The sequence below is a fragment of the Medicago sativa genome, chromosome 7 (assembly GCF_051527215.1).
Source record: "Medicago sativa cultivar Bolivia chromosome 7, Bolivia_mono, whole genome shotgun sequence".
In the NCBI taxonomy this organism is placed as follows: domain Eukaryota; kingdom Viridiplantae; phylum Streptophyta; class Magnoliopsida; order Fabales; family Fabaceae; genus Medicago; species Medicago sativa.
The window spans coordinates 101,472,420-101,496,193 of NC_140755.1; the positions used below are offsets into that span (position 1 = coordinate 101,472,420).

At 34.7% G+C, this 23,774-nt stretch overlaps 2 protein-coding genes, 1 long non-coding RNA gene and 1 pseudogene across 3 annotated transcripts; all 4 read left to right on the forward strand.

Annotated features, from left to right (window-relative positions):
* The first annotated feature begins 3,317 nt into the window (after nt 1-3,317).
* On the forward strand, nt 3,318-6,387 carry LOC146911355 (serine/threonine-protein phosphatase PP1). Its single transcript, XM_085724131.1, has 4 exons — nt 3,318-3,683; nt 4,535-5,094; nt 5,782-5,976; nt 6,073-6,387. Exons 1-4 carry the CDS (start codon nt 3,503-3,505, stop codon nt 6,088-6,090), a joined length of 954 nt encoding a protein of 317 aa, XP_085580257.1. The 5' UTR covers nt 3,318-3,502; the 3' UTR covers nt 6,091-6,387.
* Nucleotides 6,388-10,497: 4,110 nt separating this feature from the next.
* On the forward strand, nt 10,498-13,608 carry LOC146911356 (uncharacterized). The gene is made up of 2 exons (XR_015017936.1): nt 10,498-11,052; nt 13,382-13,608. It is a non-coding gene; the product is annotated as an uncharacterized LOC146911356 (long non-coding RNA).
* Nucleotides 13,609-20,043: 6,435 nt separating this feature from the next.
* LOC146911357 (uncharacterized) lies at nt 20,044-21,921 on the forward strand (annotated as a pseudogene).
* Nucleotides 21,922-22,345: 424 nt separating this feature from the next.
* LOC146911358 (uncharacterized) lies at nt 22,346-23,311 on the forward strand. Its single transcript, XM_085729514.1, has one exon. It carries the CDS (start codon nt 22,346-22,348, stop codon nt 23,309-23,311), a length of 966 nt encoding a protein of 321 aa, XP_085585640.1.
* The last annotated feature ends 463 nt before the right edge of the window (nt 23,312-23,774 follow it).

A 23,774-nucleotide genomic window follows, 5' to 3' on the forward strand; every position in this document is an offset into this window, starting at 1 on the left:
TTGAAAAACGATTCCCAATGCACATCCCACCGTGATTTTAAGAAGCTTGGATTTGTAGAGTTAGTCAAAACTCGGTTTGGTGGGTATCCCACCGTGTTAACAAACAGGCACTAAGGCTTTGTTTGCGAGTTTGGAGTGGAAGGCTTGGGAAAAAAGGAATGAGCAAGTCGAAGAAATAGAGGAAAATGGGGGAGGGGGGCTTTGGGGGGTTAACTTTTCTTCATTATACAAAACCCTCCTCGTTTGGAGGAACTAAAAAATTGTATTGGAGGAGGGTTTTGGGGGGTTTTGGAGGGTTAATAAGAATTCTTTAAATTTAATTTATGTTGTTATAATATTTTTAAAATTAAAAATAAAGTAATCATATGCATTAATTTATCATTCTCTAAAAAAACTACTCTTTTAAAAAATTTGTAAGATTTCTCTATTTTTCTTCATATTTTGCACCCCTCAAAACCCTTCATTTCCTTCCCCTCCAAACTCGCAAACAAAGCCTAAGAATGGGGTGGAAAAATGGCGTTTTTATCTGACGCCGTTAAAAATAATTTTTTTGAGCAATGTTTTGGAAGTTACGAGAAATAAAATCAATTGCATTTTTTTTGAAAGAAAAATCAACTGCATTTAAAACCCATAAAATTTGAGCAGACTAAAGCGTACAAGGAACAAGGAAAATTTATATTGGTCAGTGAATAAAATAATTGTTTTAGAATAAAATATGAATGATTATATGGTGGTTCTAGCTCCTAAGAATGTCATTGTCGATGTTATGGTCAATGACACTCAACTAATAATTACAAGGTTGAAAAGGTATGTTCTTGAAGTAAACCTGATGTATGAAAGTATCGTTGGTAATGAGTTTTTTATCGCTAAATCGTCTCTAAGATCATCTTCATTGGTGAAAATGGTGAAGATATTAATGTAAGTTCAAATGTTGTTTAAAGGGGCATTTTTTTTAAGGCAAATGTGTAATGCTAAATGATGTTGACATTGCATTTGATAACACTTATTGTTTCTATTGTTACTTTAATGTTTTAGTGTTTATGTATCTTCGAAGAACCGTTAAATTTACTATAAGAGTAATGATATTTTGACATTTATTTGATGACAACTTTGTTGACAACCTTGTTTTTCTTACTTCTTATTGGTCAAAAACAATAGAGAGAGAAAAAGGAAGAAAGAGAATAACAATATCATGTGAGTATGAGAGAAAAGGTTGTCCAAAAGTTGTCAAAAAATGGTTGTCAAAATATCATTTCTCTTACTATAATATATAACTAGATCTTTAGGTCATACGATGCACACCTCCAAACAAACTTACAACTCACATTTTTATGATATTGTTGAAGCTTGTGTGACCATGAATGTTTGAGTAACTTTATAGTTCTTTTCTTACTAGGCTCTAGTCCTCGTTTATTGGCAAAAAGAAAAAAGAATAAAGAGATAGAAGAACAAGGGAAATGTATGATCCCCACCCCCCTTCAATTTGGGGTTGTTACAAAATAAAATAATATAAAACAATAGTAAGGAAGGGCCAAATTATCAAAATCTGTAAATTCATAACTATACACGCATAAGATTAAAATGTATCTTCCCTAAAAAAAAGATTAAAAGATACCTTTTTTAATATGGGTCTTGCTAACAAGTGCCCTAAGGGCATTGTTTAAGGAACCCACAAAAGGAAATATTGTCTTGAAAATACAAGTCAAACAAGTATAAAAGTCTTAACTACACAATTTCCAATGCAAAAGTTACTACTTTTGAATGCTTAAACAATGCCCTAAGGGCACTTGTTAGCATTTTCCTTTTAATATATGTGTGTGATTAATAATAATCTCTCTCCGTTTTTAATTATAAGCAAATTTGACTTTTTAGGTTCATTTAATTAATGATGTATGTAGTATAAACCATATACATCATTAATTGAATGAACCTAAAAATTAAATTTGCTTATAATTAAAAACGAAGGGAGTATGCTTTTTTGTAGGGAGGTGCTAAATTTTACAAATGGTTTTTCTTAAAAATAAAGAAGATAAATACAAATGGTTTAGGCCACGAATTGCATGAATAGCATATTTGTTTGTTTTTTCCTTTCAAAACGTGCATTTGCTTTGACCGTACACGCATGGTTACATTTGAAAAAAATAAATAAAACAACAACAAGCGGTTACAAATTACAAGTGGATTTGACAAAAATCACAACAATTAAAAGAGTTGGTCAGCTCTCAAAAAAAATAAAAAGAGTTGGTCAATTCATTCTTGCGTTTCAGGGACAATTGTTTTGTAACATTTATCATTATCCTTTTTTATATTTTTTTTGAATAATTATCTTTTTTATATTATTAGTTTGGGATTGGATTCCAACTAATAAATATTATATTCCAATTAGTATTGTGCTTTATACGAATTTTTTACATGTACTTTTTTTCTAGATAAGTAAAGTAATAACTATATTTACCTTTTTTTGTCAAAAAAAAACTATATTTACCTTTTACATATCTTTTATATAATCATTTTTAAATAAATTTTTTTACTATAATTTTTGTACATTTAATTCATCAACCCATTTCATACGAGGGAGAATCAAAAATGGTAGCGGGAGTTGAAACGACAACGTCGTAACATATCGGTGCGACTCCAACATTTGACCAACACATTGAGGGCCAACCATTTATGCACACGTGGAAGACATATCTCTGAAGAGCGCGCTTTGGTATGACATTCTTACGCCCCATTTTGTCCCACTATTTGTTGAAGCTTTCAACCCAAATAAAGAGTATACTACTTGACAATTGACATCGTAAGAAAAATTAGGCTTGAACCTTTGAATTCAATTCAGTTAAAACAAAAAAATAACCCCCAAAACAATAGTATTTACAATAAAAAAATATGAAAAATAATTAAATTAGTCTGATATAATCTAAATCTAATCAAGGTTGTCTTTAACTTGGTCTTGTACGATCTTACATATGAAAAAATATTTATTGAGAGATGTTAATTTCTTAAATGAAACCATTTGTAATGTTTAAACTGCTTTTAAGACTGTTGATTGCTTCCACAAACCAACACAAATTTTTCAATGTGTTTTGTCATTACTCGTACCCTTTATGAAAAACATTTGAGAAGGTATCCATCATTTTAAAATTGATTTAAGTCAGGCACTCTTAACTATTTATATATCAACCTTTGGTAGTTGCACGCGAAGTATCTGTTTAGTTCTGTTAAAAACAAAATCTAATGAAGGATGGTCCAAATTGGAAATAGCCTTTGAATCCAACACGACAACACAATAAAAGAAAAACCTCAACATGTGTGTGTCTTTATACAGTTGGGACATCTTGTCCATCTATTCATATTTTCCCATTTCAACAACTCTTTTTTTCTTTATTTATCCTTTTCCTTATTTTTTTCTCTTTTGAGATTTTGCTTCGTTCAATTAACAAAGCCATAACAACAAAGATAATAACAATAATTGAAGGAAAAAGAAGAAGGCATAGGAACGACAATGGAAGGAGAAATGGACAAAACGGTGCTAGATGATGTGATAAGAAGATTGTTAGAAGGAAAGGGAGGAAAACAAGTACAACTTTCTGAATCTGAGATTCGTCAACTTTGCATCAATGCAAGACAAATCTTCCTCTCTCAACCTATTCTTCTCGATCTTCGTGCTCCCATCCGCATTTGCGGTTAGTACTTTTATCTCCTTTTGTTTTCTCTCTCTTTCAAAATTTTGGAGATGTATGTTTTTTCTTATCAATCTATTGAATCTCATAAATTATTCATTCTCGCTTCTTTTGTTAACAAACTATTTTTCAAAAATATATACGGAGTTTGGAGATGAAGAAATTATTGTTTTTTTTTTTTTTTTGCATAAGATGATGAAAGATTAATTAGAAGTTATTAAAAATGAAAACTAATGTTTTTACAATTAAGAATATTGGTCATTTAAGGAAGACAATAACAACTTTGATACATGTTTTGTTAATTTAATGAAATATATGAAATATTAAAATATATCACGAAAACCAAGGTTTATCTCTTCGTCGAACATCAAATTAAATGGGAACTGGAGGGATAAGACCAAAGGAGATGTGTCGGCTCTCAAGTTGAGATCGTAAATTTTGTTGAGAATTGTGGTTAAATATGGTTGACGTAGATCATGCAATCACAATGTTGTTGACATTGCTACCATAATCAAGGTTGTGGATGGTTTTTTAAAACCTATATCAAACATATGGCAAGAAAATGAAATATATATTTACTAAAAGTTGGTTCCTGTATTGCTCAAAAAAAAAAAAAAAAATTGGTTCCTGTAGTTGCACTATGCAATTCTTCCCTTCATCTATCATGAATTAAAATTTGACGCATTTGCATTCTTTTCCTCTATCTGCAATATTTTAAAAGAAAACAATCTTATATATCTGCATGCCATTTAATAGAAACTGAATAATGTAATTTGCATTTTAAAGTTTATCAATGACATTGCCACACCTATTTTTTGTTGTTCCTGATGTCGTGGTTCTTTTGCTGCATGCAGGTGATATTCATGGTCAATACCAAGACTTATTGAGACTTTTTGAATATGGTGGCTACCCTCCAGCTGCAAATTACTTGTTTCTTGGTGATTATGTAGACAGAGGGAAGCAAAGTTTGGAGACTATATGCTTGCTTTTGGCCTACAAAATAAGATATCCTGATAGAGTTTATCTCTTAAGAGGAAACCATGAAGATGCAAAGATAAACCGAATATATGGTTTTTACGATGAATGTAAAAGGAGGTTCAATGTTAGGCTATGGAAGATATTCACCGATTGCTTTAACTGTTTGCCGGTAGCTGCACTCATTGATGAGAAAATACTTTGTATGCATGGAGGACTTTCTCCTGAATTACAAAATTTAGATCAGATAAGAGAGGTTACGAGGCCTACCGAAATTCCAGACAGCGGTCTCTTGTGCGATCTGCTTTGGTCTGACCCTGATCCTAACGCTGAGGGTTGGGCAGATAGTGACCGAGGTGTTTCGTGTACTTTTGGATCTGATGTTGTCGCAGATTTTTTGGATAAAAATGATCTTGATCTTATTTGCAGGGGTCATCAGGTAAACCTCTTCCTTCATACGAGCATAATGATAAAATCGATACATGTTTTCCTTCATAATTTCCAAAATTCATCTAGTTACTTTTTAACTAAAAAAGCTAGTTAAAAAAGTTACAAGATTCTAGTCATTTTAATTATTAATACCCATTTTGAAATTAGTTGATATGCAGTTTGTGGACTTCTGATAGAGGCAACCTTTATCACGGTCATTAAATTAATGAAAATATTTAGGAATGAAACTGGAACAATTAAGTGGGTGTTTGTGTTAAAATTAAGAAGCAATCTAAAGTAGACTTAGTCAAAAGCAAGTTTTTTTCCCGTTAGGAAAGATTGCATGGTAACTTGGGGCTTCGATTTGCGGAGGTGTAAACTGATACACACGTGAACAACCTCTTAGCATCACTCACATTGTATGTTATGTTTCACATCAATTATTTCACAATACATTTCTCGCATTCTATGTATTTCTTTCCCATATTGCTTGCAACGCGAGACTTCATTGATTTATTTTTAGTTGATGTAACCAATATATTGACTTTCTTATCTAACATGCATATCATGTCAAGACCAGCCAGAGTCGAATTATACACGAGCATTCATTCAATTTTTTTCATTCGATTTTATGTTACTTTGCCCCAACTTCTGATTAAGGTCTCACTTTACTCTGTGCAATTTTTTTTTCTTATAGGTTGTGGAGGATGGATATGAGTTTTTCGCTAAAAGAAGATTAGTTACGATATTCTCTGCCCCAAATTATGGCGGGGAATTTGACAACGCTGGTGCGTTATTGAGCGTTGATGAATCTCTTGTATGTTCGTTTGAGATACTGAAACCTGCTGATAAAGAATTTGGAAGTAGTTCATCAAAAATGAATTTTAAGAAGGTAAATTTCAACTATCAATTGTCTGAATTTCTCATAGTCTTGTATATATATTTGGATGTTTGTGTATATAAATATGTTGTTTAACTTTTTCTGCAGCCCCCTGCACAGGGATAGATCTAGTCATTCTACAAGTATTTCGGTTCAAATAGGAATCCAACTAACTCAAAGTTGAAATTGTCGAGTAGGAGTTTGACATGGAAGAGCTAAACATTTCCTTTCAAGTTGCAAATTGCAAAATTGTATAATGGCTGACTGAGACTTTATTGTAAATTGAACTACCCATGCATCCTTTTGGGCAGGAGCAATGATTATTGCTTTATGCACCAGTTCATTGCTTGTGTTTGGCACATTAGTATGTAATTTATGAGTGAAAAAAGATTTCATGTTATCAAATTCGTAAATTTTCTATGACATTTATGTGAATGGCTTCTAGAAATTATGTTAGAAACATGGTCATGAGATTTTCCGTGTTGATATATGACATTGATGACATAATTAATCACATGACTCATTGGTCTGCAAATTGCCATCAATTAATAACCAAGGCTCCAAATTGACATAATTTTCTAACTAAATTTTCACACGACAGAGATACCATGTGCTGATTCTCAGAATATTCAATATTACATGGTTACTGATACTCCCTCCGTCCCTATATCTAAGCACTCATTTGACTTTATTTTTGTCCCTAAATCTAAACCCCTTTTCAAATTATTAGATGCATTTATTTTTTTTTTTTTTCCTAAACATACCCCAAATTATTACTACAAACTTATCTTGAAATTTGAAAAGTCAAATTTAATACATATACAAACAAATGACAATTTGGTAATATTAACACACAAAACAGACATATTAATTACACTAACATCTTTTCTTAAGAAATGTGAAAAAAGTAAAGGGGTTACATTAAGGGACGGAGGGAGTATATCATAAAAATATATATTACAACAAAGACTAATGATATTTGTACAAATATTTGATAACAACTTTTGTGACAACTTTCTCTTTGTCTCTTCTTATTGCTGAAAAATGAGAGAGAGAGAGAGAGAGAGAGAGAGAGAGAGAGAGAGAGAGAGAGAGAGAGAGAGAGAGAGAGAGAGAGAGAGAGAGAGAGAGAGAGAGAGAGAGAGAGAGAGAGAGAAGAACATAATGTGAATATAAAAATGAAATTTGTTCAAAAGTTCTCACAAAATGGTCATTTTTCTAAAGCAAATGTTAATTTTCTACCCACTATAGAAAAATTAGATAAAGAGAGTTGCTTTTTTGACAACGAATACTTCCAATTGACACATGGAAATGACCTTAATACCCCTGGCGGTAGTTAACAACCGCTGGTAAACACGCCGGTTGTTAACTACCGCTGTGTTCTGCGATTAATCAACTCCAGAACCCTCATTTCTTCATTTTCCAGCAACACAGACACTATCAAACTCTCTTCCAAATTTCTCCAAACTTCAATTGCACGAATTTGAGCCCAATTTCTTCAATTAGATTACAAGTAAGTTCTCTTCTTCTTATTTACATGTAATGTAGTATGTTTAGGGTGTTATTTTTGATAATTTTGAGCAAAATGTTAGTTTTAGGTAGTTTTAGGTTAGGTTAGAAAATTGCAAATTATGCATGATTTAGTTGCTTTGATGGATTGTTTATGCTGGAATTGATGTTTAGAGACAATGTAGGTACAATGTAGTTGAATTTGATGTTGAAATAACACCAATTGTGTTAGTATTTTGAATAGCACTTAAGGTGTTTGATGAAATGCCTAAATGAGAGAATCTTGTTTTTTTGTGTAATTTTTTTTGCAAAAATGTTAAATTATGTAATGTATATATGTTATGGTGTTTATAAGTTTGTTTTTTTTTTGCTTTTTTGGCAAGTTTGATGAATGACGTAATGATGAATGACATAATGTGCCTAAGTTTAATTTTTCATATGCTTAAGTTTAATGTGTGATAATGTAATGGTTAGAACCATTGTTCCATAAATTTGGCATAATGATAATCATAATGTAGAATAACCATATGTGATAATGTCGTCAGATTAGGTTTGATGAATGCATAAGTTAGATTAGATTAGAACCATTGTTCCACGTAATTATGTTTTTTAAAATTTGTTTTGTACAGATATGGCTAGGGATACGGACGAGCAGCAGCGGGTTATTAGAGAGGATAGGATGCGGAGAGGTAAAGAGGCGAGTACCGCTAGTGCTCGGAGAGAAAGGAGGGCTGATGACCCGTATGTCCCTAAGACTCGGAGGCGCAAGGACCCGATGATACATGGAGAGGGCTCACAGGCACATGTGGATGACTCCTCCCAGGTGGTTGATCCGACACCAGCGCATGATTATGCTGGGTATGCGGATGAGGGTTTTGCTGGATATGATCAGATGGAGGAGGAGAGGATGTTTTATCAGCCGCCGCCGGAGGCCGAGGCACAGGATGAGGAGATGGGAGATGATGAGAGGGTGCCAGAGGATGTAGTGGCGGATTATATGGAGGCACATAATGTTATTCCCGAGGGTGAGCCTGAGCGTCAGCGTCAGCCACGACGAGGTGGTCGTGTTCGGCGGATACCGCCCTATCCTGCTGGAGAGGCTCCCTTTCCTGGAAGACCACAGACCTTGGCATTGTTGTCCGACTACGCGAGACACGTGGCGAACCCTCTTTGGGTGAACCACAATAATGTAAGTGTTTAAATTGTTTTTTATTCTTTAAATGTTTTAATTAATTATATTAGGTAGCGTAAGTGATTTAATTAAATAATATAATGTAGCGTAAGTTGTTTAATTAATTAATAAAACATAGCGTAAGTGATTTAATTAATTAATATAACGTAGCGTAAGTGATTTAATTAATTAAAATTAGGTAGCGTAAGTTGTTTAATTAATTAATATAACGTAGCGTAAGTGATTTAATTAATTAATATAACGTAACGTAAGTGATTTAATTAATCAAAATTAGGTAGCGTAAGTTGTTTAATTAATTAATATAACGTAGCGTAAGTTATTTAATTAATTAATATAACGTAGCGTAAGTGATTTAATTAATTAAAATTAGGTAGCGTAAGTTGTTTAATTAATTAATATAACGTAGCGTAAGTGATTTAATTAATTATTATAAAGTAACGTAAGTGATTGAATTAATTAATATAACGTAGCGTAAGTGATTTAATTAATTAATATAACGTAGCGTAAGTTTTTGAATCATTTAAAATAGTGACAATGTCTTATTTAACTTGAATTTCAGATGTGGCATGATCAAGCGGGTTATAAGTTCGTAAACGCAGGGAAGAGGTCGAAGGAGCTTGATAAGCCGGAGGAGGCTTTGAGATGGTTTTGGGAGCCTGTGGAGGGGTCTGGCCTCCTTTTTGATACACGTTGGGTATTCGACTGTGACCCATGCGATGATATGTGCTCTATGCGAGAGATGGCACACGGAGACGAGTAGTTTTCATCTACCTGTGGAGGAGATGACGATCACTCTGTGACCCATGCGATGATATGTGCTCTATGCTGGGAGATGGCTCACTACCAAAGGTCATACGAGTGTGCACCATTACCGATCACGCATGGATCGCATGGAGGTGGATGATGTCAGGTTTTCTACCTATGGTGATCGCAGAGACGTCCACCCATTTCAGATGTTGTGCACTTACTCTGGATGGCTCATGTGCGGGAAGGAAAGGGTGTACCGTCATTTTCCTGAGCGGGTGAAGAGGCAGTTCTCCTTTGTGCAGGACATTCCCAGACATCCTTCAGTTGTCCCTCAGGTGCCTACACAGATGCTGACTACTGTGTTGATGGACGCTGCTGCATGGTTAGTATGTGGTTGGGTAGATGGGTGTCAGACACCATGGCTTGGTATGCCACAGTCTCTCACCCTCGCATTCTCCCACCTGATGAGGGATCCCCTCCCAGGCCGGCGAATGTGAAGCAGCTGATTGAGGAGGAGCATGCCAGGGAGATGCCTGACACACTGACGATCGTCCGGGATGTGGCGCACATAGCCCGAGATATTGCGGCCAGGCATGGCGAGATGACCAAAGAGGAGGTTGTCCAGGAGGTCTTGCGGATAGTTAATGCTACTGAGCCTGTCCTTACTTATCAGATTTCCAGGCGGCGCAGGGGGCAGCAGAGGCAGGCTAGGCAGGGCTGATTAGTATTAGGATTTTTTTATGTATTTTTTGAGTATGATGATCATGATGTATTATTATGACATGTTCCGTACATTTTCCTATTTTTATGACATATACGTACGTTCGTTATATATTATTTCTTGCGTTTTAATTTAACCATGTTCCTGTTAAATATTGGATGAATATGTTTATGTATTATTAGATGGAAATTTTAGAAGATTTTTCAATTGGTTATTTGATAAATTTTTTAGATGAAAATGAAAGTTAAAATTGGTTAGGAAAAACACAAAATAAGGAAGATGGAAATGAGCTCCTGGAAAAATGTTAAGCATGTAGCGGCAGTTAACAACCGCTACACTCAACTTCGGCGGTAGTTAATGTAACAGCCCGATTTTCGCTAGTTTTATTTTATTAATTATTTATGTGTGTTGTGTGTGCTATTATGTGATTATTTGCTTTGTGTGTATTTTTGGTTGGGAATTGTAGAATTCGGTGTAGAAGGGTATTTTAGTCATTTTGGACTTAGGGGCATTTTGGTCATTTTGAGGGCAGTGGCAATGTTGTAATTTTTCAGAAAGTTATTTTTAGTGCTTAGTGGGGGTTTTATTTTACTAATTGCTAGAGGGTGTAGTAATTATTTTATTTACCGTTAAGTGACCGTTAGTGTTATATTTTACCGGTAAGTGAGTAGTGACATTTTGAGTGTTAGAATAGAAATGGGTTAGGCCCATTATGGTTTAAGAATAAGCCCAATTGAGTAGAGCTAGTATATAAACTCTAGTGTTGGTGAGAATTAGGTTTACAAACATTTTTATTTCATTTCATTTGAGAAGAGGAGAGATAGAGGCTAGAGGGAAGAACAAGGGTTAGAGCTTGAAGAGGGGATTCATCATCTAGGAGCTAAATTGAAGCTTTGGTTAGAGATTCTTGGTGTTAGAGGTAAGAGGGTTAGAATTCAACCATAATTCATAATTTTTCCTTTTTACCCATTTTGTGAAATTGATGAATTGAATTTAATTGTTGTAAATTCGTGCATGATTGTTGTTGTTATGTTTGAGAACATGATTTGTGTGATAATTGCATGTTAGTATGTGAATTAACATGTTTAAATGCATAGTTGTTGGTGCTTTGTGTTCTTGAGCAAAATTGATGAAAAATGAAGTTGTGATGTTGAATTGTGCATGAATTTGTGTTCATTAGTTATTGTTGATGATTGTTGAACTGTTAGAATCAAATTGGTGTGACTGGAATCATTATTTATGGATTCATGATGAGATTTGTGGTTATGTGGGTGCTTTTGAGAAAATTCATGATTTTGATGAAATGAGCTATGTTGTTGTTTTTAATGCTTGAATCATGTTTGTTTAAGTGTATTGAACCTGTTTTGACCCATAAACACTTTCTGGAAGTTGATTTGGGAGTTGGGGGTTTGAAAATTGGGATTTTGGGCAAAAATGGTGTAAAAACCCGTAACTACTGAAGAAATTCGCTAGAACTGCGCTAATAGCGAAACTGTCTGGAGTTACTACGCTAATAGCTCAAACTACGCTAATAGCGAAATTGCCCAGAAACAGTTTTTCTATTTCGCGTTCTTGCGTCTTTTTCCCTCGTTTCTGTTTTGATCTGGTCTTTTGTGTAAACATGAAAGTTGTAGATAATTTTGTTAGCTTTCCAATGGCTTTGGTTTGACTTGAAAATGATTTTTGGTTTTTGAGTTATGAGGAAAATACTCCAAGGAGGTCTTAGAGAAAATTTTACGAAAAATCCGCATAACTATTTCTAAGTCAACCCAAACCCTATGGATTGTTTCCAAACTTCAAACTTGGGTTTTAAGAGTTCAATTAAGGTGTTTAATACTATCTAATCTATGAGGTGATATATCTAACTTGTTTTGCTTTGATAATGGAAAATTTTGTAAAAAGTGGAAAAGTGAGACGAACTTTGAGTTTTTCTTGAATTCGTCGTCTTTGGCCGATGAAATGCTTATGTATCCTCTACTGCACACATATGTGAATTGTGAGAATACAAGGCATAGGCAATTGAGCTTGTTTACTTGGTTTTGACTCAAATGTTCAATTAATTTTAATGTTGTGATTTTGAGAGACGAACTTGACTAAAGATGACTTTTGAGAACCAATTGATTGTGAATCCTTTATGGAGTACTGTTATATGACTATGAAATAGTGTATGAATGGTTGTTGAGTGATGAATATGATGTTTGTGATCATATGTTGTATTTGTTCCTCTATTTGGATTGTAAGGAATTATGTGGAAATGTGGCAACTATATATTGATTTATGTGGAGATGATTAATGATGTATGTATATGTCAAGTGATGGTGAATTGTTGTCGGTGCATATATACTAATTGAACGGTGATGAACATGTTTATGTTATGTTGTTTGTGGAACATGTTAAATGTTGATTGTTGGTGGTGTATATATGTGACAACTATATGTTGTGTGATTTTTGATGTTGTTGGTGATTGTATATATGTTAAATTGGTGGTGAATTGTTGATGATTGCATATATACAAGTATTGGTGATGATGAGGTGATTATTGTTTGTGTGAACATATGCATTTGTAGTTGAGTCATATGTTCATGCATTCATGACTGATGGTGGTGGATTTTATATCCAAGACTGATGGTGGCGGATTTTATATCCAATTGAGGTGAGTACGATGTTTTTGTTGCATCGAAGGTGACGACCTTAAGGTGTTTCGGTACCACATGCATCTAGAGAAGAGTCTAGAACATTGCATGCATTTGAATAATTGATGAGTTGTGTCATAATTGAATATGTGACTTGGTGAATTGTGTGTTGGTGAAATTTGGTGAATGTTGTGATTGTGTGGATTGATGTATAAGTACATTGGTGGATTTTGTGGATGGTTGTGAATAATTGATTTATGCTCTAATTGCATGTCTTATTTGTTTGTACTTATACACTTGGTGAATCTATTTGATGATAATTGATTGGATGATAATGATGAGGTGAGAATTGTATATGTATATACATAAGATGTGGTGAATTCTTTGATGATGATGATTGATTGCTTGTAACTTGGAATGATGATATTGAATAGTTTTGAATGGTATGAGATTCATGAATACTTGTGGATACATGTATGATTTGTTATTTTGTATTCTTGAATATATCTTTCATTTCCAATGTTCATGATAAATGTTTTTCGTGGATTATGATGATGTAATGCTAACCCTCAGTGGTCTGTGGTGGACCGCCTACCTTTCTGTATGGACGGGTAGACGGCGTGCAGGATGCTTAGTTGTGCTTGTTGATGCCGAGGAGTGAAGTTCCTCTTTTTCATGCAAGTGTCTAGATTAGGGCTCTGATCTAGGACAGTCTTTGCATGTTGTTTATGTGACTTTGTATTTTGGAGTTGTTGGGATATTTTGTTATTTGGAGTTTGGAGAATACATATGTATTTTATTGGAGATCCAGATATGTCTATGAATTATATGTTGTTCCGCTGCTATGTTGTGTAACATGATCTTTATGCATGTATCAATTGTGGTTTATTTGGAGACGTAGCATCTATTTCTAGAATATGGTTGTATATTCGCGCGTTTTACCGCTTATTAGAAATAGGGTGTTACAGTTAACAACCGCTGGCACTCAACGGTAGTTAACTACCGGCGTGTTTTCCAGCGGCAGTTAACAACCGCTGGGGGTATTAAGGTCATTTCCATGTGTCAATTGGAAGTATTCTTTGTTAGAAAAGCAACTCTCTTAGATAAATTCTTACTGCCCTCACTCCTTCCTTTTTAGCAGCAAGTTCTCGGTTAATGGACAGTAAAAACAAGATCTATACACTTTTAGTACACCAAACATAGAGAATCTATACTATCAACAGCTAGTTTAATAACAATTAAAGATAAAAAAGAAAAGACAATTTTATCAAAAAAAAAACTTTGCAAGATCTTATCAATATTCAATATAGCACAAGAAAATATTATATCATGAATCAACAATTAAACTTTGGCCTATTTTGAATAAACTTCCTACACATGGAAGTTTCTCAACTAAGAGATAAACACTTTATTATTGGGAAAATTACATCTACCTTCCTTGAAGTCTTTTTAAATGACACAAACATCCCCTCTAATTTTAAAACAGGCACCGACCTCCTCTTAGTTATATTTAAATAAATAAAAATCCCCCTCTTCTTCTAACATTGTTTGTTTTCTCTATTAAGGTAAAAAAAAACGTATTCAACCGAAGAAGCCATTCTTCCGCGCCCATTGACAACACCTATTAGTAAAATCACAATAGCCAAATTAGTCCTTCTTAATTCCAATATAGATCAATTACGTCAAGTCCTCCATTGAGTGACATATTCTTCTTGTTATACACATTGTCACCTCCATTTGTGATTCCTCGCTTAAAACATATTTACCCAACAAATAAATTGGAATAGAAAACATGTTTTCAACTTTAAACTTGCAATTGGAGATAATGATAAGTGATATTGAACAAAAAGAAGTACCCTAGTGTAAAGAATTAAAAAAAAAAAATTAAAGGGTTTTTAAGTTTGCTGAGTTTATTTTCTCGGTGAAAGCTAATGTACTTGTAAAGAATATTTAGTATAAATCCAAAACAAGTTGAAGGCAAATTACACATTCACCGGCCACCACAAAACTGATTATTGTCATCATTGAAGAATTTGGTTGAATGCTTAATTGGTTGCAATAATTAGGTTGTCATGAAAACATATTAGATTTCTAGAAGGATTTGTTTGGAACTAAACGCGACAGTTAAGAGAGTTAACGTAAAGGGAGGTTATTGAATATTCCAAACTAGAGGGGAGGTGTGTGACATTTAACTAAACTTTCTCGGAAGTGAGTTTAATTTTCCCTTATTCTGGTTTCCGTGACTTTGGGACAAGAACTAAACTTTCTGGGTTTAGTTAATTAGTTGCTTTTTTTGAGCTATAACTAGTTTTCATCCCGTGCATTGCACGGTTAATTATATCTCTAATTGATTATTATAAAATATATGTTTTTCTTTACATATAAAATATATGTTATTGTTAAGCATATTTATCAAATATGTATAATTTGTTTCTTTTTTGTGTGATATCCGACAACTCGAAAGTGGATTTGTACAAACCCATGATCTATCCTGAAAGTTGGGCAAGGTGCAAAGCAAACTAAGATCGCCCTGATTTCACTATATGTAACAAAATATTTACATCCAAAAGAAAAGGGGGCAATGGTTGTTGTTGGACAACCCTGAACTCTCTCAGGGTGGCTAAATTTCGTTCAACAACCAAAGGGACATTCACCCTTGTTATGTTGTAAGGAAGTATGAGATCCCTAAAAGGAGATGATTTAATCGGATGCTCATACAATCGACCGATAGAAAAATGTTTGGGTTTATCAACCACGCTAAGCCTGGTGCTCAAGACGCACTACATGACCTTCACAGTGTTGGGGAACCAAGCAGAGCTTACCTAAATGTTCATCCCCACACTACGTACCTCTTTAGGCTAAAGTGAGTTGAGCACATAGACCTTGGCAACTTTAGTGTGTTTAATTAATAAATGAATGATTAAAATAAAGAGTCATGTTAACATGTGTCCGAACGACACATGTTAGAGAATTTACAAAGTGAAACCCAACACAAGCTTTGCTAGGTAAATTGAATGGTTCTCTTTCTTTGGAGAATTATAATTTTAATTTATCATAAACAAACCCCTAATATTTCAGCAACACATATTTGTTTGTCTCGTGTGTTTTATATATTTATCTACGACAAAAAAATTTCCCATGTCTTTTATATCTATAATTGACAAATTATTTTCCCATAATTTTTTATATATATTTATCAGTGATAAATGTATGTCCCATATTTTATTTTTTTTGACGTTGAAAAACAATTTCATTAACGAAAGTCTGGCAATAAATCAAATGCCAAGACTGCAGAAATACAAGGCGGAGTTTCTTCGATCCATATGCAATCTAAATTCTTAAGAGCATATTTAGCTAAGTAATGAGCAGCTTGGTTGGCTTCACGCCTAATATGCAAAAAGTTTAAACTACGAAAACTACCATTAAAACTAATACAATCTCGAATAATAGAGCCAACATAGTTGGAAGATTGTTGGTGAGCATTCATCGCGAAAACCACGTTTGAAGCATCTGATTCTGCTATAAGATTCAAAAAAAGACATGTCTTTTGCAAATTCCAAACCCTTCCGCATAGCTAAGGCTTCTGCAACCTCTGAATCTGGTAATGAAGATACTTGCCAAGAACTAGCACCAACAACAACACCTTCATAATCTCTCACAACAACACCAATACCCCACTTATCACCCTCTACCGGACCCGCTGCGTCAACATTAAGCTTATAAAAACCACTAAAAGGAGGTGTCAAATGAACATCAGATATTGGCAAAATTGGACTTTCACTTAGAGTCTCCACCATCACCTTACTAGCACTCTTAAAATTCACAATAGATCTTTGTGCCTTTTGAATAGTGGCAGCCACATCAACATGAGTCCCCTCAAAACATTTCTTATTTCTAGCACACCATATCTCATAACACAAGGCCAGAACATGGACTATAATATCCTCATCGACATCAATAATATTTTCCTCTAACCACTTATGAAAAGGAATATACCTGGAATCATGCAAATTAAATACCACACCTAAAGAGGAAGCAAACCATATCTGCTTTGACCAATGACACTCCATAAAGAGGTGTGAAATTGTCTCACTATGTTCCCCACAAAGAACACACAATGGATCTCTACTTGTTTCTCTTTTAAACAGATCATTTTTTACTGGTAGTTTTTCATGTAGAATCCTCCAAGAAAAGTGGATGTGTTTTGGAATACTTTTTATTTTCCATAATTTTTTCCACACTTGGTGATTATTGTCCTGCATTGAGCTATGTGATAAATATTTCTCCCGTGTTTAGTAGTAATGAATATTTATCTTGTATTTTTTATATTTAACTATGACAGAATCTTGTCCCGTAATTTTTATATATTTCTTAGTGACAAATCTTTTTTTTCCTCATATTTTAAATTATATTGATTTATATTTATCTGTTACAAAATCTTGTCCCGTAATTTTTTATGTATCTCTTATTGACAAATCTTTTTTCCTTATTTTTCATAATATTTATCAGTGAAAAATATGGGTCACTTATTTTTTTCTCCAATTTATTAGTGATAAATACTCGTACCATGTTTTTTATTATATTTATTATTGAAAAATATTTGTGTCATATTTTTCTTTTATATTTATCAGTGAGAAATATTTATATGTTTTATACTTATATCATGTTTTATTACTAGTATTTCTCAAGGACAAATATTTGTCACTTAGCAATACCAAAAAGATACGATGGGAGATCAATACAAACAAAAAGTCACAAGAAACCGTACGAATACGAGGGGTGTTAGATGCACTCGTTTTCTAACACTTTTTATAACACCCTTGTCTTATTAGACCAAATGTATTTGGGTATCTCATGTTGAAAATGAGTTTAACATAAAGTGGTGAGAAGCGTTCAATTTGCTTAGAAGAGCTTGTGTTGGAGAGTGAGTGTTGGAGAGCGTGTTCGAAAAAGACAATTTCAAACATTTCTTGTAAGAATATACCGAGTAAAGAGCAATTTTAAACATTAAAAAATGTTTGTGGGTAGAAGATGTCAATTCAAAAATAAATGCAAGTGGAAAATACTTTGGTGACTTCGAGTTTTGTAACTTAAGTGTATTTAATTGATAATAAATAATAACTAAAATAATTTATTTTGATGAAATATAATGATTGATTATGAGCTAGAGATATAGATAAAGTAAACGGTTTTCGTCGTTTGGTGAATTTGATTTAGTATATCATAAATGAACCCTTAATATTTGAGTGACACTCATTTGTCTCGTGAGTTTTTTTTTTTTGGCAAAATTGCCATTTTAGTCTTTTAGCTTAATTTTAGGTGGCAGTTTGGTCATTTATCTTTTTTCATTTCAATTTTGTCATTTTGGTCCATTTGCATATGAATTTTCAATCTTCAAATTCATGGTTTTATTTTCTTACGACCTTCAATCTTCAAATCTATGGTCTTCATCTATGTTTGCATAAGAATATTACGCAAAAAAATGTAATTTTTGTCTTTTTTTTTATAATATTTATCAATCATGAAAGATTGTCCCATGTCTTATATATTTACGGGTGGTAAATATATATTTTTTTGACACATATAGTGGTAAATATATATATATATATATATATATATATATATATATATATCCTATGTTCGGTAGTGAAAAATATTTATCTTGTCTTCTTTTGTATTTACTTGTGTCAAAAACTTGTCATGTTCTTTTCTTTATATATATTTATTTATTTTTTTTTTAGGAATTTTCTTTATATATTTCTTAGTGACAAATATTTTTTCATTTTTTTTATATTTATTAGTAAAAAAATATATGTCACATGTTTTTTCTCATATTTATTAGTGATAAAATTATGTCTTAATTTCTAAGCATTGTTTGTAAATATAATTTACACCGTTAGAGTTTACATTGCGAGTGGCATTGTTTGTAAATATTTTTTACACATATGTATCCAATTAAATCATATCATCCTTAAAAATGAAAACAAAAAAACTAAATCATGTCACGTAGATAATTTTAAAAATTGCCAATGTGATGCAATTTGATTGGTTGAATATAAAAAAAAATATTTTGCACCCAATGTTTATGCAAATTAAATCCATGATAAAAATATGATGTGACTTTTTTTCCATTTTATTGAGTTTCTCGCGCGTCCTACACAGTTTGGATTATAAAATTCGAACGGCATAACCACTATAAAATCCAAATAGAGTGCGTAAGAAATTCATAAGGCGGGAAACATAACTTCCAAATATGATTTCAGCAACAAATTAATTTAAATATTAACTAAATTAAATTCGTTATAGTAGTAGTTTAATATGTTAATTTTCTACCAATATTTTTGTACTATTAATCGATTAAACAAAATTAAATATGCAATGAACAGTAGCCGCGGGTAGAAAATGTTAGATCAGCATTAAATGCAATCAAATGTAAGCAATTCTAACCATTGTGAACAGTTCTTGAAAGGTAAACTCAATATTGAAGATATTGATTATTACTTTCATATTATCATATCACAGCAACACAAGGGGCCTAAAAAGCAATAATCACAAGTTAAAACACGTGAAGGGGTGTGGGGGAAAAGGTTCAACGCGAGATTTGGACATTTAGATTAAGAGTATTACTTTTTCCACCCTATGGCCTTCTCGCGCGCCCTATTTTTTTGACCAAAATACCCTTTATCCGGACTATGTTATCCGGACAAAATCCGGATCATATAATCCGAAATGTTTGAAAATCACCCTGCCTATTGGGACTTGCGAAAGTCTGGTTTGGTCAGGTGAAATACAATCCGGAAAACATAATCCGGATATAATGGTTGCACTCCGGAGGAGGAAATCCGCACGCCCTGTGTTCAAACGCCCTATGTTCAAACCAGGCGGGAAAAGTAGACGTTTAATTCCGGAAAATGTAATCCAGACAGTTAGGGTATATATAGTTCGCCAGAACCTAGCTGAAGCAGACCACCTTTATCAAAAACACTCCCTACACCTCTAAAAAACCCTCCATTTGGGCGAAATCAAGTTTTGGAGCAGCAATCTGGCCATCAAGGGGGGTTAACATCATCATTTTCGACTGAATGCAAAGGTAATGTGTATATAAACCTTTCCCTAGTCGATTTTTAGGCGATTAAGCTTTGATCACGTTGTATGATCTATGCAGTACTTTTTCGGAGTATGTAATCCGGACTGCATTCATGTGCTCCGGATTTCGTGTTCCGGACTGTACCAGTGCAGAAACTGTGTTCATTTTCTGACTCTGTTTCACACTGTTTTCAGTCATGGTTGTTCCTGTTGATCCCCCAAATGATGATCTACCTCAGAATGAACCTCATGTTGTGTTGCCGCTTCTTTTACTTCAAGATGCGCATGATTCCGGAAATGCCAAATCCGAGAATTCCCCACCACCACCCCCTAAAGTATAGGATGCTCCTCCTCCTATTCATCCAATTGTTGTTGTTTGTATTGACCAGCGAGAACATTTTACCACCAAACACAGGTTTGCAACACGCAATGATTTGTTGGAGTGGGTTCGGGAGAAAGCTAGGAAGCTTGGTTTTTCCACCGTTATTGGTAAATCCGATAACGGTGGCAACGGAAGAAACGCATTTGTTACTTTGATATGTCAAAAGGGAGGTTCATACACCGAGTACAAGAGAAAAAGTAGGCGTGAGATAGCTGGTTCGGTTAAATGTGAGTGTCCGTTTAGGCTGAGAGGTTACTTGTTGACTGGTGGTGAGTGGAGCGTCAAAGTTGGTGATGGTAAACACAACCATGGCATGACAGATGTGTTGAAAGGTCATAAAACCGTCAGTCGTCTAAACTCAAATGAACGTGTTCACCTTGAAGAGATGGTGGAATCAAATGTTCCTCCGAGGCAAATGCTTACCAACTTAAAGAAGAGGAACCGTACCACTTCAACTACCATCAAACACGTTTATAATGCTACTTACAGGTATAGGTGGTCCATTAGGGGTACGAGGAATGACATGCAACATCTCTTGAAGTCTTTGGTTGATAATGGTTACGTTTATCATTGTAGGAAGTATCATGATTCTGATGAAGTCAGTGATGTTTTTTGGGCACATCCAGAGTCTATCAAGTTGTTTAACACGTTCTCCACGGTGCTTATGTTGGATTCCACATACAAGACAAACAAGTATCGTCTTCCATTGCTTGAATTTGTCGGTAACACCTCTACCATGAAAACATACTCTATTGCTTTTGCCTATATGATGTCTGAGAGCCAAGACAATGTTTATTGGGCTCTTGAGAGGTGTGGTGAGATGTTGTACTCCAAAGATCTCTATCCCAAAGTAGTTGTCACTGATAGGGACAATGCTTTGATCAATGCTGTGGAAAAGGTTTTCCCTAAAGCTACTACTTTGTTGTGCTCATATCACATTGGACAAAATGTGAGAGCAAAGTGTAAAGTGGATTGCAAAGTGACGGATCTCAAAGGCAAGAATGGGCAAGCGATTAAGCCTGGTTCAGTAGTGAAGACTGTGATGGCTGCATGGATGGATATTATGGACTCCGACATGGAGGAAGCATATATTGATAATTGGACCCGATTCAAAGTTGTATGCGCAAAATTTCCCAAGTTTTTGGATTATGTTGAAAAGACAATTTTGGATCCGGTTAAGGAGAAGTTTGTGAGGTTTTGGGTTGACAAAAACCTTCATATGGGAAATACTACAACAAACAAAGCTGAATCTGCACACGCTCGGTTGAAAAAGTATCTGAGTAGTAGTATGGGTGATTTGAGCACAAACTGGAAATTCGTTCATGCCATGCTAGAGTTGCAACATACCGCAATAGATGCTTCGTTTCAGACGAGCATTATCATGCTTGAACATCGGTTCAAAGACAAGGTGTTGTGGTCTAGGTTGATCCGGAACATTTCAAGGGAAGCTTTGCATCATCTCGTAGTGGAGTACAATAAAGCACTTGAAATTGGTACGGATAAATCAAGATGTGGTTGTTTGAGTTTGATCACATACGGGTTACCGTGTGCATGTATGCTAGCTTTGAAGATCAAGAACGGCACTGCCATTCGTTTGGAAGAAATTCACACCCACTGGAAGAGGTTGAGGTTCGAGTACGAGGTTGACCCTAAGCTTAAAAAAGAAGACATCTCTCTATTTCCATAATGGGATATTCTCCAGGTATTTTTTTTTAAAACTGTCTCTGTTTATGTTCTGCCCAGGATTTCTGTTTCTGTATTCTATTCTGGTGAAATCCGGATTATATAATCCGGATACAATCGACGGATTCCGGATTATGTAATCCGGAAATGTAGCATTTACGCCCCATGCAAGTGCATTTAAGGCTCATGCAAAGGGTGTATCGCGAAGTTCCGGATTATACATTCCGGATAACCAAGTGTATTTCGGATTGTATAATCCAGAAGTCATCAGTAATAGTCACAGGATACATGTTTCTGACTGTTTTCCATCAACAACAATAATGACAGTTTTTTACACATTGTAGGCCCGATTCAAGGACGCCGATTACAACATGAAGGTGCATTTGAAAGAACAATTCTGACAATTTGTTTTACCGAAAACCACATGTATGCGTCCACCGCCAAATAAGGTCACCACCAAAGGAGCTCCAAAGAAAGATAAGCAAAGCATTCGATCGACAAGGCGGTCCCCTTCCCTATGGGAGATTGTTGACTCCCAAGAGCAAGAAACACAGGGTTCACAGACACGGTCAACAGGGACGAGTAGAAAGAGTGCACGGAAAAGCAACATGTCTCCTACTCCTCCTAAGCCAATCCCAAAAAATCCAAAGAAGCCATCATCCGTTGAAGTCCGCATACCACACAAAGACCAAATCCCAATTTGGATGCATGACTTTATTGAAAAGGTTACGGATGTACCTGTTGATGGCCATTGTGGGTTCCGAGCAGTTGCGGTCCTGCGTAACTTTACTGTTGATGATCACGTATTAGTCCGGTACAACCTTTACAAAGAGCTTATCAGTGTAGAAAATGTCCGCTATCGGAGGATGATCAATGATGATAGGCGGTATAAAGAGGTCTTGGACGCTCTATCCTACTCCGGTATTGGCAATGCACCACCGGATAAATGGATGACAATGCCGGATATGGGGTTCCTCATCGCACAGAAATTCAACCAAACTGTTGTAGTGTTGTCCATTGGGAAATCAGAAACCTTTTTCCCTCTATGTGGTCCACCGCCGCCTCCAAGTATGGATCCATTGATCTGTCTGGCATATGTGAATGACAACCATTTTATGGCATTGAAATTGAAGGATGGTTGTCCAATTCCTCCCACTTCCGCTCTATGGAGACAATACCATCGAGAGGATGCAGACACATGGCCTGATAGATATGTCAGCCGAATGGCAGATTATAATGAGCTAAGTCGGGCGACGGGTGTTGAGATCATAGAAGATGATGAAGAGTTGTACGTTGTTGAAAATCTTGACCCCGATGAGAGGGTTGGTGTTGGTCTTGCTCCTGGTGTGAAGGTTGAAGTGGATGATAGTCCCATTGATCTTTCGGCGCCATAGATTAGATATATATCATTAGTTTAGTTGAAATGTATATCATTAGGTGAAATGTGTAATGATATAAATTCAACTTTTTTTGGTATAATGATATATATATAATCATTTTTTGATATAATATTTAAGTTAATTGTCTTTTATACAAACATATATAATGATTTATTGAAGAAAAAAAATGATAAAAACCACAATGACATGCAAATCTGTTTCAGTTCTGTGCACTGCTTCATTCCGGATTATATAATCCGGAACTCCCCGAGGGCAATTTTGGAAAAAAATAGGACGCGCTAGGAAAGACATAGGGTGGGAAAAGTAACTCCCTTAGATTAATTTGTAGGTTTGATGAAGTTATGAAGGAGCGCCGATGGTGATGGTGTGATGGTTGTCCCGCACTCCCTCTCCACCTAGACAAATTGTTGGATAGATTCCCACAAGGACCACCATTAACCCAACCCAATCCACAATT